The 15,613-nt window shown below is 37.4% G+C and overlaps 1 protein-coding gene across 2 annotated transcripts in view; it reads left to right on the top strand.

Annotated features, from left to right (window-relative positions):
- UBR1 (ubiquitin protein ligase E3 component n-recognin 1) overlaps positions 1 to 13,743 on the top strand; it is a 143,140-nt gene extending 129,397 nt beyond the window's left edge. The window contains exons 44-47 of one of the 2 annotated variants that reach the window (XM_058541380.1): positions 343 to 420; positions 7,773 to 7,943; positions 9,256 to 9,357; positions 11,687 to 13,743. In XM_058541380.1, the coding sequence (XP_058397363.1) occupies positions 343 to 420; positions 7,773 to 7,943; positions 9,256 to 9,357; positions 11,687 to 11,702 (367 nt within the window). In that variant the 3' untranslated portion in view covers positions 11,703 to 13,743. Of the gene's footprint in view, positions 1 to 342; positions 421 to 7,772; positions 7,944 to 9,255; positions 9,358 to 11,070 lie in introns of both variants that reach the window. The other variant, XM_058541379.1, reaches the window with a different exon arrangement.
- Positions 13,744 to 15,613: the final 1,870 nt, after the last annotated feature.

Below are 15,613 nucleotides of genomic sequence, written 5' to 3'. Positions count from 1 at the left end.
GACTTGTCGGATGTCAGAAAATTTAGGATTTGTAACCATGTCTCTGATTTCAGAGGCCTCTGTTCTTAATCACAACTTTATGTTACCTTCCTAGACAGTATAAAAGTCTAGCTATTAGCAAATAGTAGGAGTTGAGTTTGGAAAGGAAGACAGCTGATGAAAGATTTGGAATTCTAGGCTGAGAAGTTTGGATTGAATCTAGTCAACAGTGGGAATTACTATGGATTGCAAGCATGGATCCTTTTGTTATTTTTAAGACATTCTTCCTTCTATTACTTGGTCAGTTTTTGATCTGGGCTTATTTACTCATAAATAAAATTGCCTTTTAAATTACATTTCTAGGTACCCTAGAAAAAGAAATAGTTTGATAGAGCTTCCTGATGACTATAGCTGCCTCCTAAATCAAGCTTCTCATTTCAGGTAAGAAGAAATATATATTTTAAATTTTTTTGAGCTTGCAATTGGTGTATAACACCAATAGCAAACTTTGTTTAAAGTGACCGCTGCACATCCTCTCCAGCAGTGATTGCCAATCTTCTTTTTTTCTTTTGAGGTGAAAACTACATACCATACAATCGACCATGATAAAGTATACAATTCAGTGGCATTTAGTGTATTCACGGTGTTGTGCAACCACCACCTGTCTCTAGTTTCAAAACTTTTTCATCACCCCAGAGAAATACCTTGTATCACTAAATAATCACTCCCTATTCCCCTCTTTCCTGATCCCCTGGTAACCAGTAATCTGCTTTCTGTCCCCATGGACTTGCCTATTCTAGATATATCATGTAAAAGGAGTCATACAATATATGACCTTTTGTGTCTGGCTTCGTTCACTTGGCATAATGTTTTCATGCTTTGTCCAAGTGTACCTCATTCCTTTCTTAGCTAAATAATATTCCGTTGTATGTATATACCAGCGTTTGTTTATCCATTCATCCATTGATGGGCATTTCGGTTATTTCCCCCTTTGATTATTATGAATAATGCTACTATAAACATCCATGTACAAGTTTCTGTGTGCATATATATTTTCTATTCTCTTGGGTGTATATATCTAGGAGTGGAATTGTTGGATCATTATGGTAATTCTATGTTTAACTTTTTGAGGAACCACTAGACTGTTTTCCACAATGGCTGCACCATTTTACATTCCCACCAGCAGTGTACAAGGGCTCCTATTTTCCCATATCCTCACCATTTGTTACTTTGTTTTTTTAATTAAAGCCCATCCTAGTGGGTGTAAAATAATAGCTCATTGTGGTTTCCTTTATATTTCCTTAATGACTAGTGATGTTGAAAGTCTTTTCTTGCACTTGTTGGACATTGTCTATGTTCTTTGGAGAAATGTCTGTTCAAGTCCTTTGCCCATTTTGTAATTGGACTGTCTTTTTTGTTGTTGAGTTGTAAGAGTTCTTTATATATTCTAGATATTAAACCCTTATCAGATTTTTAATTTGCAAATATTTTCTCCCATTCTATAAGTTGTGTTTTCATATTCTTCATAATGTCATTTGATGTGTAGAAGTCCATTTTATGTATTTTCTGTTGTTGCTTGTGCTTTTGGTGTCAAAACTAAAAATCCATTGCCCCATCTGAGGCCATGAAGATTTACCCCTGTTTTCTTCTAATAGTTTTATAGTTTTAGCTCTCTTATTTAGGTTCTGGATCTGTTTTGAGTTAATTTTTGGAATAAGTAGGAGGTCCAACTTCATTCTTTTTTTCATGTGGTTTCCAGTTTTCCCAGCACCATTTTTCAAGAAAGAGTTCTTTCCCCCATTGAATAGTCTTGGCACCCATGTTGAAAATCATTTGGTCATAGATGTGTTGGTTTATATCTGGACTCTCAATTCTGTTGCATTGGTCTATATGACTGTCCATATGCTGATACCACACTTTTTAATTTCTATAGCTTAATAGTAAGTTTTGAAATTGTAATATGTGAGCCTTCCAACTTTGTTTTTCTTTTTCAATATTGCTTTGACTATTTGGAGCTCCTTGCAGTTACATATGAATTTGAGGATTGGCTTTTCCATTTCAGCAAAAAGCAACTGGAATTTTAATAGAGATTGCATTAATTTATAGATTGCTTTGGGGAATGTTGCCATCTTAACAATATTAAGTCTTTCAGTCCATGAACATGGATGTCTGCCCTTGTTTAGGCCTTCTTTAATTTCTTTCAGCAATGTTTTGTAGTTTTCAGTGTGCCAATCTTTTCCTCCTTGGTTAAATTTAGTCCTAGGTATTTTATTCTTTTGGATGCTATTGTAAATGAAATTATTTTCTTAATTTTCTTTTTGGATTGTTCGTTGCTGGTGTATTGAAACACAACTGATTTTTGTGTGTTGATCTTATACCCCGCAACTTTGCTGGGTATCCATAGGGATTACAGTTAACATCCTAAATTTAATTTGAATTGATACCAACTTAGTTTCAATAGCATACATCAACTCTTTCCAATTCTGTCTCCCCTCTTTATGTTGTTGAAATCACAGATTACTTTTTTTTTTTTTTGGTGAGGAAGATTGGCCCTGAGCTAACATCTGTTGCCAATCCTCCTCTTTTTGCTTGAGGAAGATTAGCCCTGAGCTAACATCTGTGCCAGTCTTCCTCTATTTTGTATGTGGGACACCGCCACAGCATGGCTTGATGAGTGGTGTAGGTCTATGCCTGGGATCCAAACCCGCAAACCCGGGCCACTGAAGCAGAGTGCACCAAACTTAACCACTACGCCACCAGGCTCGCCCCCAGATTACATTTTTGTACACTGTGTGCCTATTAACATATAACTATTTTTTTGTACATTTGTCTTTTAAATCATAAAGGAAACAAAAAGAGGAGTTATGTATCAAAAATTACAGTAGCACTAGCTTTTATACTTACATATATAGTTACCTTTACCAGTTATCTATATATTTTTATATAGCTTTGAGTTACCATTATTGTTCTTTATTTCAGCTTGCAAGACTCCCTTTAGCATTTCTTTTTTTTTTTGAGGAAGATCAGCCCTGAGCTAACATCCGATGACAATCCTCCTCTTTTTTGCTGTGGAAGACTGGCCCTGGGCTAATATCCATGCCTGTCTTCCTCTACTTTATGTAGTATGCCGCCACAGCATGGCTTAACAAGCAGTGCGTTGGTGCACGCCCAGGATCCGAACCTGCGAACCCTGGGCTGCAGAAGTGGAGTGTGCGCACTTAACCGCTGCACCACCAGGCCGGCCCCCCCTTTAGCATTTCTTATAGGACAGGCCTACTAGCAATGAACTTCTTTAGCATTTTTTTATCTGGGAATGTCTTAATTTCTTCTTTATTTTTAAAGGATAGTTTTGCCAGTTATAGAATTCTTGGTTGACAGCTTTTTTCTGTGACCACATTAAATATATCATCCCACTGCCTTATAGCCTCCATGGTTTCTGATGAGAAATCAGCTGTTACTTTTATTGAGGATCCCTTGTACTTGATGAGTTGCTCTTCTCTGTCTGCTTTCAGGCTTCTCTCTTTGTCTCTGACTTTTGACAGTTTGATTATAATGTGTCTCAGCGTGGATCTCTTTGAATTGATCCTTATAGTTGAGTTTGATTTTTAGATGCATAGATTCATGTCTTTAAACAAATTTAGGTAGTTTTTTGGCCATTATTTCTTGAAAAAAATTTTTTCTCTCTTTCTTGTCCATTTAGAACTCCCATAATGTATGTATATGTTGTTATACTTGATGGTGTCCCCATAAATCCCTTAGGCTCTGTTCTTTTTTCTTCATTCTTATTTCTCTCTGCTCCTCTGACACAGTAATTTCAATTCCCCTGCCTTAAAATACACTGATTCTTCTGCCTGCTCAAATATGCTGTTGAACCCCTCTAGTAAGTTTTTTATTTCAGCTGTTGTACTTTTTTGTTTCCTTTTTATAATTTCTCTTTACTGATATTCCCTGCTCTTTCATACTTTTTAAATTTCCTTTAGTTCTTTGTCAGTGATTCCCTTCAGCTCTTTAAGCATATTTAAGAGAGTTCAAGTCTTTGTTTATTAGGTCTCATGTCTGGACTTCCTCAGGGATGATTTCTGTCAGTTTCTTTTTTTCCTGTGGATGTGCCATACTTTTCTGTTTCTTTGTAAGCTTTGTAGGTTTTGTTGAGAACTGTACATTTTGAATATTGTAATGTAGTAACTCTGGCAATCACATTGTCCCCCATCCCCAGGAACTGCCATTGCCACTTGATAAAGGTTGCAGCTGTCTGTTTAGTGACTTTTCCAAACTATTTTTACAAAGACTATATTCCTTATTGTGTGTTCAATAAAGCCTCTGTTCTGTTATCTCTGCGGTCAGCCAGTGAACTGACAGAGATTTCCTTAAATGCCTGGATCCAATAAGAAAATAAAAGAAAAGGAAAAAACATAAAGAATATTTTGTCTCTTTAAATCCCTTCCACCATCACCACCAAGGAAGCCGCTTCAGCCTCTGGAGGTTGAAACAGTAGCCATCTCTGTGCCAGCCCCACAGTGACCTGCCCAGCAAAACTAAACACACAGCTCTGTTTTTTGAGGACAAGGACCCTATTGCCCATCCCAGCACCAGCAAGCCACACCAGGATTGTAGGCAGCCACCACCATAGGGTTAGGGGGTAGGGGATGATAGCCACTACACAAAATGCCAAAATTCACTGACATTTACCAGCCTATTTCTTTGTCAAGCACTCCTCTGGATGCTGCAAGGGTTCATCTAGACTCCAGAGTTCCACTTCTTGCCAGATCAATGGTTGTTTCAGTAGAGGAACCAATTCCTGGAGCTCCCTACTCCATCATCTTCTATGACATCCCTCCTCAATTTTTTTTTTAAGCTACAAGAACCTTTTTTTTTTTTTTTAACATTCTAAGAGTCGTCATTTATTCACGTATCTTGAAATGTGTTCTACATGTAGAACAGTGTGGTCAACACATCCATTCACTGAAATAACACTGTTCTCAACTTCACAAGCAAGTAGCACGCTTAGAAATATCTTTTATACATCTGTCTTTAGACACCATTTTACGTACATTACAGTGTGGTGACCACATCCATTCACTGAAATAACACTGAATAACCCTTTTTTTCAAACAAAATCTTATATGGAAGCCATTTATAATAGTAAAGCAGATAACAACATTGTGACTCAGGGTCAAGCCTGGATACTGGAAAGAGGAGTATACCTCTTTAGCTTTGTTTGGCCCCGTGTCCTCTCTGACCTCAATCAGATTAAACACTACTCTAAAGCAGTGTTTCTCAAACTTTCTTTTATCTTCCTCTTCCCTTTCACTGATCATTTTCAAATCAAAATAATACTGGATGATAAAGACTGGTGAGAAGCAAAATAAACAAGTTACTTTATATTCATTACTAATACCCTAATAATATTTTTTTTACATTTACCTTGCTGTAATGTGATGTCAGTTGTTTGAATAGCATAAATTCATGAGCAGCATACCACAAATAAAGTGTCACTGAATGGAGAAATTATATTCATATCTGCTTTAGCTATTGGTGTGTGAATATTTCATATTTGAATCACAATACATCATGTCTTGAAAATAATAAGCCAAAATTACTTTTTGGCTAATTGCTTATTACTAATTGCTTTGATGCAATTATGTATCCTTGACAGTCAGGTGGCATCATACCACCACCCATAGCAAAACAGATAGATAATGATAACATGAAACTAGCAGTAATTTGTAATTAAAAGGCAAGGATCTCAGCAGCCTGAAAATCAAAGCCTATTCAAGACTTCATTGATGATGTACTAGTAACAAATCGTCCTTTTCCCAAATTGCAGGAATTCCAAAGGTCAGTTAGGAGTTTTATAATGTTACTAAGCATTGTGCAGCAGCCAAACTTCTTAGTAAAATTAATTAGAGCTCTCACTAAACACAAATAACTCTTAAATTTTGTTTTAAGGATACCAGTTAGTAATTCCAGTTAACTGTCTTGGTGTACAAGGTGACTATTAGTAGTCCTCAGTCATGTGTTAAAAAATTGCTGTCGTTTGAAGGAGCCAGAGAAAGAGATTGTAGTTTGAGATCATTTTGAGGGCTTGAAGAGCCCTTCTTTGGCCCATTCTGAGAAACACTGCCCTACAGAATGACTAAGGAAATTCTCTTATTTAGGTATAACCATTGCTTTGAGCCATGAAGCCAGGGGCTTTAACTAGCCCGGCAGGGACAGGGCAGCCCACACTCCAGCCTCTGTTACCAGATAGAATTGACCGGGTGTTAGTTCCCTTGCTGCTTCTCTCATGCAGATTAAGGTCAGCCAACTGAAGAAATGGTTGAGTCACTTTACCTCTCAGCCCTCAAAAAATCAGCTAGATGATTTCAAAGATTGCATCCAGCTATAAATTCAGTGATTCTCCTAATCTTAGGGCTGCATTGCTACCACAGAAGCCCAGTGAATAGGTATTATCTTCCAGATATTAAAGGGTATCATGCTGTAGGCTCTTAGGAAGATCTGAGAAGAGTGTTAGTCATTAATCACAGTGAAGATCCTCTTAGGTGATATTACTACTTACTGGTTTCAAGTAAAAATGAAAATAAATCTGATGATCTCTTCCAGTTTTCTTGTCACCACCAGTTTCCATTAGGACTAACCATCTCTAGTGTAGCAGTATGGCTGCTCAGTTATTATACTTTAGACATCACCCTTATTTTCCTCTGTAGGATGGCTAGTGACTCAGACTCAGCCATCCTGTGCTAAAGGTGAAAGAAGATGTTGGCTTTGTCCAAAAAGAGATGTAATTACATTCTTGAACAACCCTTTGCAAGTGAAAATAGCTCCCTCACCTACAGAAGACAGGAATGAAATACCTATGCAGAGAGTCCCTCTGCTCCTATGTGGTTTTCTTATCTTGCCTGAGAAACTGGGGATCAGAGAATAAACTGTTAATACCCTACTGGAGATTCTTTTTGGTGCTCTTTATTCTGAACCCATTGTGGGCCTCGCTGGATCTCTCCTGTGGTTGCATTTATTTTTTACTGCCCAAATTAGAGAATTCTTGATGTTTCCATTATGTCCGTTATACAGCAGAGATAGGAGCATGGGAAGCTCCTCTTTTAAAGATAACCATTGTCACTTCAGAGAATGATACCCCCTTTGGGCATTATAGCAAGGCTCTAGCATGCTACTACGTAAAATAGTCAGATTCAAAGTACTACTTGTTTCCAGCAAGTCAGCTCTGTCACTTTTTCCTTCCTAAGACTTGCTGTGTTTCCCAGATGGAAAGGTGCATCAACTCAAAGACAGCAGTCTCTCATTTCAACTCTCATTTCAACTCAACTCCATCTTAATACTTCAAAGAAATGAGGGAAAATGTGTTTGAACCCTTACTGCTAATTGTGATTTTTTTTAAAAAACAATTATACCTCTATAAGGTTATATTCCTCCAACACTGAGGACGCCAGCTTGACTAAACCGATCCAGAGGAGGCAGTTGACTGTAAATTGGTCATGTCAGTTGAAGACTGGATTCTATAAATGCATCTCAATCTCAAGGCAGACTTAAGAACAATTATCAGTACATTGTATATTTAATAATAAATTTCTTACTATGGATTAATCAGAAGATTTTTTGTTAAGTCCTCTTAGGCGGAAGTATTAGAGAGAAATCATCTAATTAAATGTTTCCTTGTGTTTTAAGAGCTTTTTTGCTGCAAAGTGACCAATGATAAAAACATGTTTCATTGCTAACTGGATATATCATGCTTTTTTTTGTTTCTCCACGATATTAATATTTTCTTCTCTTTCGAGGTGCCCACGGTCTGCAGATGATGAGCAAAAGCACCCTGTCCTCTGTCTTTTCTGTGGGGCCATACTGTGTTCTCAGAACATTTGCTGCCAAGAAATTGTGAATGGGGAAGAGGTTGGTGCTTGCATTTTTCATGCACTTCACTGTGGAGCTGGAGTCTGCATTTTCCTAAAGTGAGTAGTGAGTGATCTAGAAGCTTCCTAATGAACTTCGAGAATTTGGATCCAATCTAGAGGCCATTATGGCAGGACAGTGTGTTGATAGGAATGATCTATCAGAAGTTAGAGTATAGACCTGTTAATCACATGAGATTGCATTTGAAAAGATATTACAGAATAAATTTTTTTAAAGGAAGAGTCTGTTCACATTTTCATTATTTGTGGAAACTCTTAAACAAATGTGGTAGACTTTGTATTGATTACTTTGGTATTGTGTAATACAATACAATGGTATAGTGAAAGAGCTTGGAGTCCTAAAACTTATATTTAAAGCATACATGTAAATTGTTACTTTAGATTGTCCTTTGAATGTTTCAGTTTTCTTCATTTCCTCTATCAGCCAACCATTGTTTTCCCTGGTCTCTCAATAAAAGACTAAGAGTGACTATTGTCACTCAATTTATGAAAGTAGAGTGTAGGTTACCTGAGAGAGAGAAAATTTAAAGTGGATGCATGTGCTTTTTCTTTCCGTTCTCCACATGTAATGTGTTTCTGTTTACATAAGCCCAAATATCTCACTCACTATGGAATATATAATCATTGCTTATAGGCATCTGTTGGAAAAAGGGGAATGGATGTGTGGAAGCCAAACCCAAACACCTGTTTTCTTCTTATTTTCTTTTTCTAGGGAACCTATGGGTAAACCCACTACCCATTCCAACTATTTATTTTATAATTTCTCTCTGTAGTACTTATCCCTCTGTATACATGTACACAAGCATTATTCTTCATGTCTCCATTTCTCTACTGTGAGAGTTCCAAGTACCTTCCAGCTGGCAGTGGTTCTTTATGATCTGCACTATTGGAGGCTGGCTGTAACCAGAAAGGTTTAACACTTCCGTAGTTGACCTTCTTTCTGGCCCAAGGTTGTCAGTCTGGGAGATGTGGTTCTGTTCTTCTGTTAAGCTCCCTCCCCTCTCCAGGTCATAGGTCAAGAAACAGAACAGAAACACCCCAGCCACCATTCTCCAGGGCATCTGTGGCTCAAGTAGGACAGCCTCCTTCCTCTCTTCAATATTCAGTCAGTATTACTGATTCCGTTTCCCTAAATCCGTTGATCCTTTCCCATAGCTTCAACAAAAATAGCAGTGTTCATTCTCTTTTAGACAAAACACAGTTTAGTCTGTCTGTATTTATATTGTCTTTATTTATACTGAATTCCTAACAGATATTGGCATGTCTTTTCTCTAGATTAACTTTGATGCAGTGCCTGTCATTTGCACAAATGCAGTTAATAATATTTCCTGTTGGTTGTTTTGTCCTTCAGAATTAGAGAATGCACAGTGGTCCTGGTTGAAGGTAAAGCCAGAGGTTGTGCCTATCCAGCTCCTTACTTGGATGAATATGGAGAAACAGACCCTGGCCTGAAGTAAGATTTTTTTAGTCATATTATTGTGGATGGTAACAGTTCTTTAAACACAAAAGCTGATGCTAAATATTGAGAGATATTTTTAAAAGCTATAAGTTAAAAATGTTAAGTATGATGCCATCTTAAATGTAACACATAGTTTTCAGCAACTTTATGCTTTTCCAAAATTTGAGAGTAATACTTCTCCAGAATTTTTAAAGATGCCAGCCATCCTAATGCTTGAATGCGCTTATTATTTTTAGTCAACCTTTCTTCAGAATTACTTAGAAGGTTTAATTGACACTGATATATAAAAGAAAGAAATCTCTGTAGTGTCCAGTGAGGGAATTTGGTTTAAAATGGATATTCATACTTGAAACTTTTTATTAGCCAGCTGTATCAGCCTTCTTTGCTTCCAAGCATTGGCAAAATATTTAGAATCCTGAACTTTTCTATATCATTCCCTGATGTTAGGAAATGGAGTACCACTTGTGGTTTAAGAGAAAGAGGAAGTAAGGCCACAGTGGTCCTAAAAGTACATACAGATACAGATTAGATCCTCTTACCATAAATTGTCTCTTTTTGTTTAACTGAAATTCTGTTCTTTTGAAATATTGCTTGGAATGAATAGGCTTACTAGATGGGACTTGGAATCTTTGATCATACAGACATTTGTTTATATTGTGATGGCATTTGACCTGTATAGAGATAGTCTTTGGATTAAGGGAGAAAAAAGCTAAGTGGTGAAAGTAGTTAATGACTGAGGATAAGAGATCTGAGTTGTTCTAAAAGGTACAAAGAAGCAGAATTTTTTAATTAATCAGACAATTTGAAAATACCCAACCTTGAGGCCGGCCCGGTGGCGTATCGGTTAAGTGCGCATGCTCTGCTGTGGCAGACCGGGGTTCGGATCCTGGGCACGCACCGAAGCACCGCTTATCAAGCCATGCTGTGGCGGCATCCCATATAAAGTAGAGGAAGACGGGCACGGGCATTAGCCCAGGGCCAGTCTTCCTCAGCAAAAAGAGAGATTGGTGACAGATGTTAGCTCAGGGATAATTTTCTTCACACAAAAAAAAAAGAAATACCCAACCAGCTGAGACACTTGGATGCCTCAGGAATAAGAATCTCACAGTTCTCCATTATTGTCAACAGCCAAACTTTAGTCATTTTGGATTAGCTGTTATACAGTGTTACAAACTGTACAACCTTAAAATTGACGTGGAGTAATTTTGTTTAAATAATTGCTAATCACCAGCAGCTTTGTTGTGTCATAAGGACAACTATAACCACATATTTCTGAGGAGCAGAATGTAATTCAAGGGCTTAGTGTTACACCTCAGACCTAACCTCTACTATGCAAAAATCAGAAATCAAAGCTGGATCAACTATATGAGGCAAAAAAGCCATTAGAGCCCCATTCAGGCTAACCACCCAAAAAAGAATAGACTGCTTCAAGTTATAAACCTCATTAGCCATTTAAGTGGGGTTCCATAATGCCCATGGTGTACTTGACCTATTTTCTGAATAATCAAGGAGTAAATTTCTGCTTCATTAGCTAAGTAACCTATCAAATTCATAGTGATCAATGGTGAAAGGAAAATATCCCGCTTAAAACTCTGTCCTGGTGACTCCTCCCAGCTCCAAGAATATCTCAAGAGTTCAGACTAATTTAGGCAATAAAGATGTGGCAGTTATTTGATTCAAACTTACATGTTATTTTTTTTCCTGAAGGAGGGGCAACCCCCTTCATTTATCTCGTGAGCGGTATCGGAAGCTCCATTTGGTGTGGCAACAACACTGCATTATAGAAGAGATTGCTAGGAGCCAGGAAACTAATCAGATGTTATTTGGATTCAACTGGCAGTTACTATGAGCTCCAACTCTGCCTCGGGACAATCACGAATGAAGATAGTAATGAAGATTGATTCAAAATTATGGAGCCCTTTCTCAGGGCTGGGGAAGGGTTGGAGGGTCTTTTGCTCCATGTCCAGATTCACATACGTCAATAAAATATTCCTTAATGGAGTATTGCTTTCAATTAGTGAACATATGCTTAAAGGAAAAAAAGGACGTAGATTAATCTATTGTATGTTTCAAAACACTAAAGAAATGCTTCTTCACTCCATATGTCTGATTCTGCTAATGTTTCCAGAAAACTCATTTCCCTTCGTAATCTGTCCCATTTCATTTCATCCACCTGGTAAATGAAGTCACGTTAAGCAGTGGTGGACATTTTTATATGTTGGTTAACTCTTCTACATACAATTTGGTATTTGGTGTGCCTCCCCTCTCCCCACCCCGCCACCAAGTTTAGGATCACTGACAAGATTCTAATAATCTGTGATAGTCTTCTTCGCAGCTAAAGAGGAATTGCAGAAACCATGCAGCGTACTTCAACTGAGAAAGTCTTCAAAAAAGTAAATCTTTTATTATTTCTCTTTTAAGGAAATACCCCTAATGTGCCACTTACTGTTTCAGCCAGAAGTTAAACTAAATCTCTATAAGGACAGAGCTGACATTTCAAGGGAAATTTCTGCCAGTGTGGAAAAGCATTTTTCCCACTGTAGACCTCAAGAAGAGTTGGGATAATGTATTCATTATTCATCCCTGATGGGACAAAGAGCCCGTAATCCTCACCTCTGGCCACAAATAGCTTTGTTGAATTTTGAAATTATACTTTCCACTTTCCAAAGGCAAGTTTCTAAAATGAGCTCACTTATCTCTTGACGGTGGCACCATCCTCTTTGACTCTTAGAAATCTGATGCAGTCCTATGTAAACTATCTGTAGAATAAGGATAAGAAAATTCCCCTAATGAATGGAGCGTGGCAGCTGTAAATTAGAACAATCAGATTTAAGCCAATCCTGTAACCTTCTATGTCTTTGTAAAAGACAGATCTTTCATTTGTTATCTGTGTGCAACCTTCTCATAAACTCTGGTTTTATGACTAGTACAAACCACCAAAAAAGCCATGTGATCAATAGTCTGTGCCTGTTATAACATGCTGTGGTTGAGCCATCTTGTTTATAAATAATAGAGCTCTCCTGAATCTGTGCATAGACTTCTTGGTTTTTGGCTTTAACTTTTTATGTCAAGAACTTGTGATACGAAACAGCAGACAGAAGATAAATTGAAATTTTCCATTTTAGCTTCTGTTGTCTCTGGGGTAATGTTAGGAGTTTGAAAGATGCAGTCAAAGACCATCCTAATTTGCCTTTGGTAACCACTCTCATGTATGTGTGTAAATGTTTTCCTACCTTCTTTTTGCTCAGCAAAGGCAAGTGAATAAAAATTTGTTTGAAAAGTGATTAATGATGCACATTTGGGGTTAGGTTTTTTGGTATTTTTATGTAAAGTAAAGAAAAGGTGGATTTTGCAGTAAAGGATTTGCATGAACAGGCATCAGAATCACAATCATGATATTCTACTTGAATAATTATTATTCAGAAGGTATCAGGAAATACAACTCCAGTGAACAATTTGTAACAGTTGATGGGTGAGGATCAGAAAATTCAGTATTCAGTTTGTCAAATTTGCCAATATGATTAAATGATTAGAACATTTCCCTTTATTTCTTATATGATTTTGTTGGATGGATTCTCTAGGAAGTCTGAGCCAGAATAGGCAAGAGAAGATGCTGACTTCTGCCCTAATTGATTGGCCCCAGTGTAACAAAGATAAACTGACTTTTTATTTCTAGTCTTTTTATATTAACTTCATAAATCCTGGAGTTAAGCTCTCAAGCTGCCAGAGGGACTATCCTGCAGTGGCCAGTGAGACCCTTACTGCCAAAGAACCCATTTCAGATCGAGTTCCACTTATTGAGATTGATCAGATCTCCACACTGTAGATGAACATATGTCTCAGTGCTGCCCCCAGCCTAAGGGATTTCTAATTATATCAAAGATCCTAGTTCTTTGCCTTCATCATTGCAAACAATTTAATTATGCTTATGAAGTTTACTTACAAATGAGCAAAAAGTCACTTTATTTTCTTTAGTATAGTATGTGGAGGAACTGGTTCAACAGGATGGCTCCAAAACTGTGTTTTTCTAATGTTTGATGAGGGGCCGGCAGGAATTTTAATGATACAGTGAAGAAAAACATATATCTGTATAATTAATTTATTATGTTGGTGTGTGGGCTGTGAGTTCACCCTTTAGTGGTCATTTGTCATTTCATAACAACTATGCATTTTGGTTCACTGTGATGATGATCTACATTTAGTGACTGCAATATGTTTATACCACTGATTCAAATTCCATCCATGATGAGGTTATACAAATAATGCATATGTTGATATCTTTTATTGCAAAATGTAAATTTAAAACTTGTATAATGTTCTTGTGCTTTTTGAAATAAAATGTATGTGTACATTTAAAAAGAAAAAAAGGATTTCTCATGTTTGGGGATTTGGGTTTGAAGTATAAAAATCTATACCTAGGGCCGGCCCCGTGGCTTAGCGGTTAAGTGTGCGCTCTCCGCTGCTGGCAGCCCGGGTTCGGATCCCGGGCGAGCACCAACTCGCCGCTTCTCCGGCCATGCTGAGGCCGAGTCCCACATAGAGCAACTAGAAGGATGTGCAACTATGACATACGACTATCTACTGGGGCTTTGGGGGAAAAAAATAAATAAATAAAATTAAAAATCTATACCTAGAAAGGAGCTCTAGTTAAAAGTTATCTTTGTCAGGGGGCCGGCCCTGTGGCATAGCGTTTAAGTGCATGTGCTCCACTTCAGTGGCCCAGGGTTCACAGGTTTGGATCCCAGGCACACACCGACGCAACACTCATCAAGCCATGCTGTGGCGGCGGCCCATATAAAGTAGAGGAAGGTAGGCACGGATGTTAGCCCAGGGCCAGTCTTCCTCAGCAAAAAGAAGAGGATTGGCATTGGATGTTAGCTCAGGGCTAATCTACCTCACCAAAAGAAAAAAATGATCTTTGTCAGCCCAGAGAAAGTCTTTAAAAGACAGGTATTCAGTGTAATGGGCTCCAAACTTTTTGACCATACACTCCATCAGTAAATCATTTTTAAGCATGCATATTATATATATATAATTATTTTATATTCATGCAATACTGTACTAATACATTAAGTACATTATAATACATTGCCCAAAAATGGAGATTTAAAAAATCAGTTGAAAACTAGAATATTTCTATTTAAATAAACCCAAGTCAATCTATGCATCCCTTTGGATATACACACCCTATTGTGGAAACAACTATCTAGAGCAACACTGTCCAGAAGAACTCTGCAATGATGGAAATGTTCTATATTTGCTCTGCAATATGGTAGTCACTGTCCCCATACAGCTATTGAACATTTGAAATGTGGCTTGTACAACTGAGGACCTGAATTTTTAGTTTTATTTAATTTTAATTAAATAGTCATGTGTGGCTAGTAGCTACTGTATTGGGCAGCATAAATCTAGTGTAATGGTTCTCAAACTTGACTGTGCATTAGAATCACCTAGAGAGTGTTAACAAAATACAAATTTCTGGTTTTCATCCTAGATCCTGAATCAGAATCTCCTGGGATTGAGCCTTAAGATAAACAGTGTGATTTCCTTCTGTTTCTAAACCATGACTCTACACTTAGAACTTGCTTTCTTTTTACCTCAGTGATTTCAGGCTAAGTGCCAAAGAGCTTTTGGGAGAAAAGTAGACCAGAGAGGGGAAAAGTGCTAAACTTGGATAGTTGTGATATTTCATTTGGAACTTCTATGTAAGCTTTCATTTAAGGAAAGGGTACTTAGAGTTTTTTAAAAAGCCATTGATTTAGTTTTAAGACTTTAAAATATTCTGGGAGGGTAACACTGAAGGCAATGAAGGAAGGGTTTTAGGGGATGGGAGATGAAAATACAAGGTACTTGTAATTGGCAGGGAGATGTCACTAAGGAGTCTTCTCCGTGCTTATATTGGAGTAGCTGGGCACTACTAGGATAAACAAATCATACAACCAGGCAAGTTGTTCGCAATTTGACTGCATTAAAATGTAAAATTTCCATACAACAAAAGGCACCGTTAATAAAAGATATCCAGAGTTAGGTGGTATGATCACATTAACAGTGTAGTTCTGAATCTCCCCAAAACTTTTCCTGAAAACCATATACACTAACTAGGATAACAAAACAAAATAAATAAATAAATAAAAATTAAAACAAAACAAAACAAAACAAAAAATTCAACATAACTAGATAACAGGCAATCTCCATGAACTCTGAATTATGGGCAGATATACCCAAAACACCAACAGCAGCAGGACTTGTG

This window comes from Diceros bicornis, chromosome 5, assembly GCF_020826845.1.
Source record: "Diceros bicornis minor isolate mBicDic1 chromosome 5, mDicBic1.mat.cur, whole genome shotgun sequence".
In the NCBI taxonomy this organism is placed as follows: Eukaryota; Metazoa; Chordata; class Mammalia; order Perissodactyla; family Rhinocerotidae; genus Diceros; species Diceros bicornis.
The sequence above is the reverse complement of the archived record's forward strand: the minus strand, read 5'-3'. Positions and strand labels throughout refer to the sequence as shown.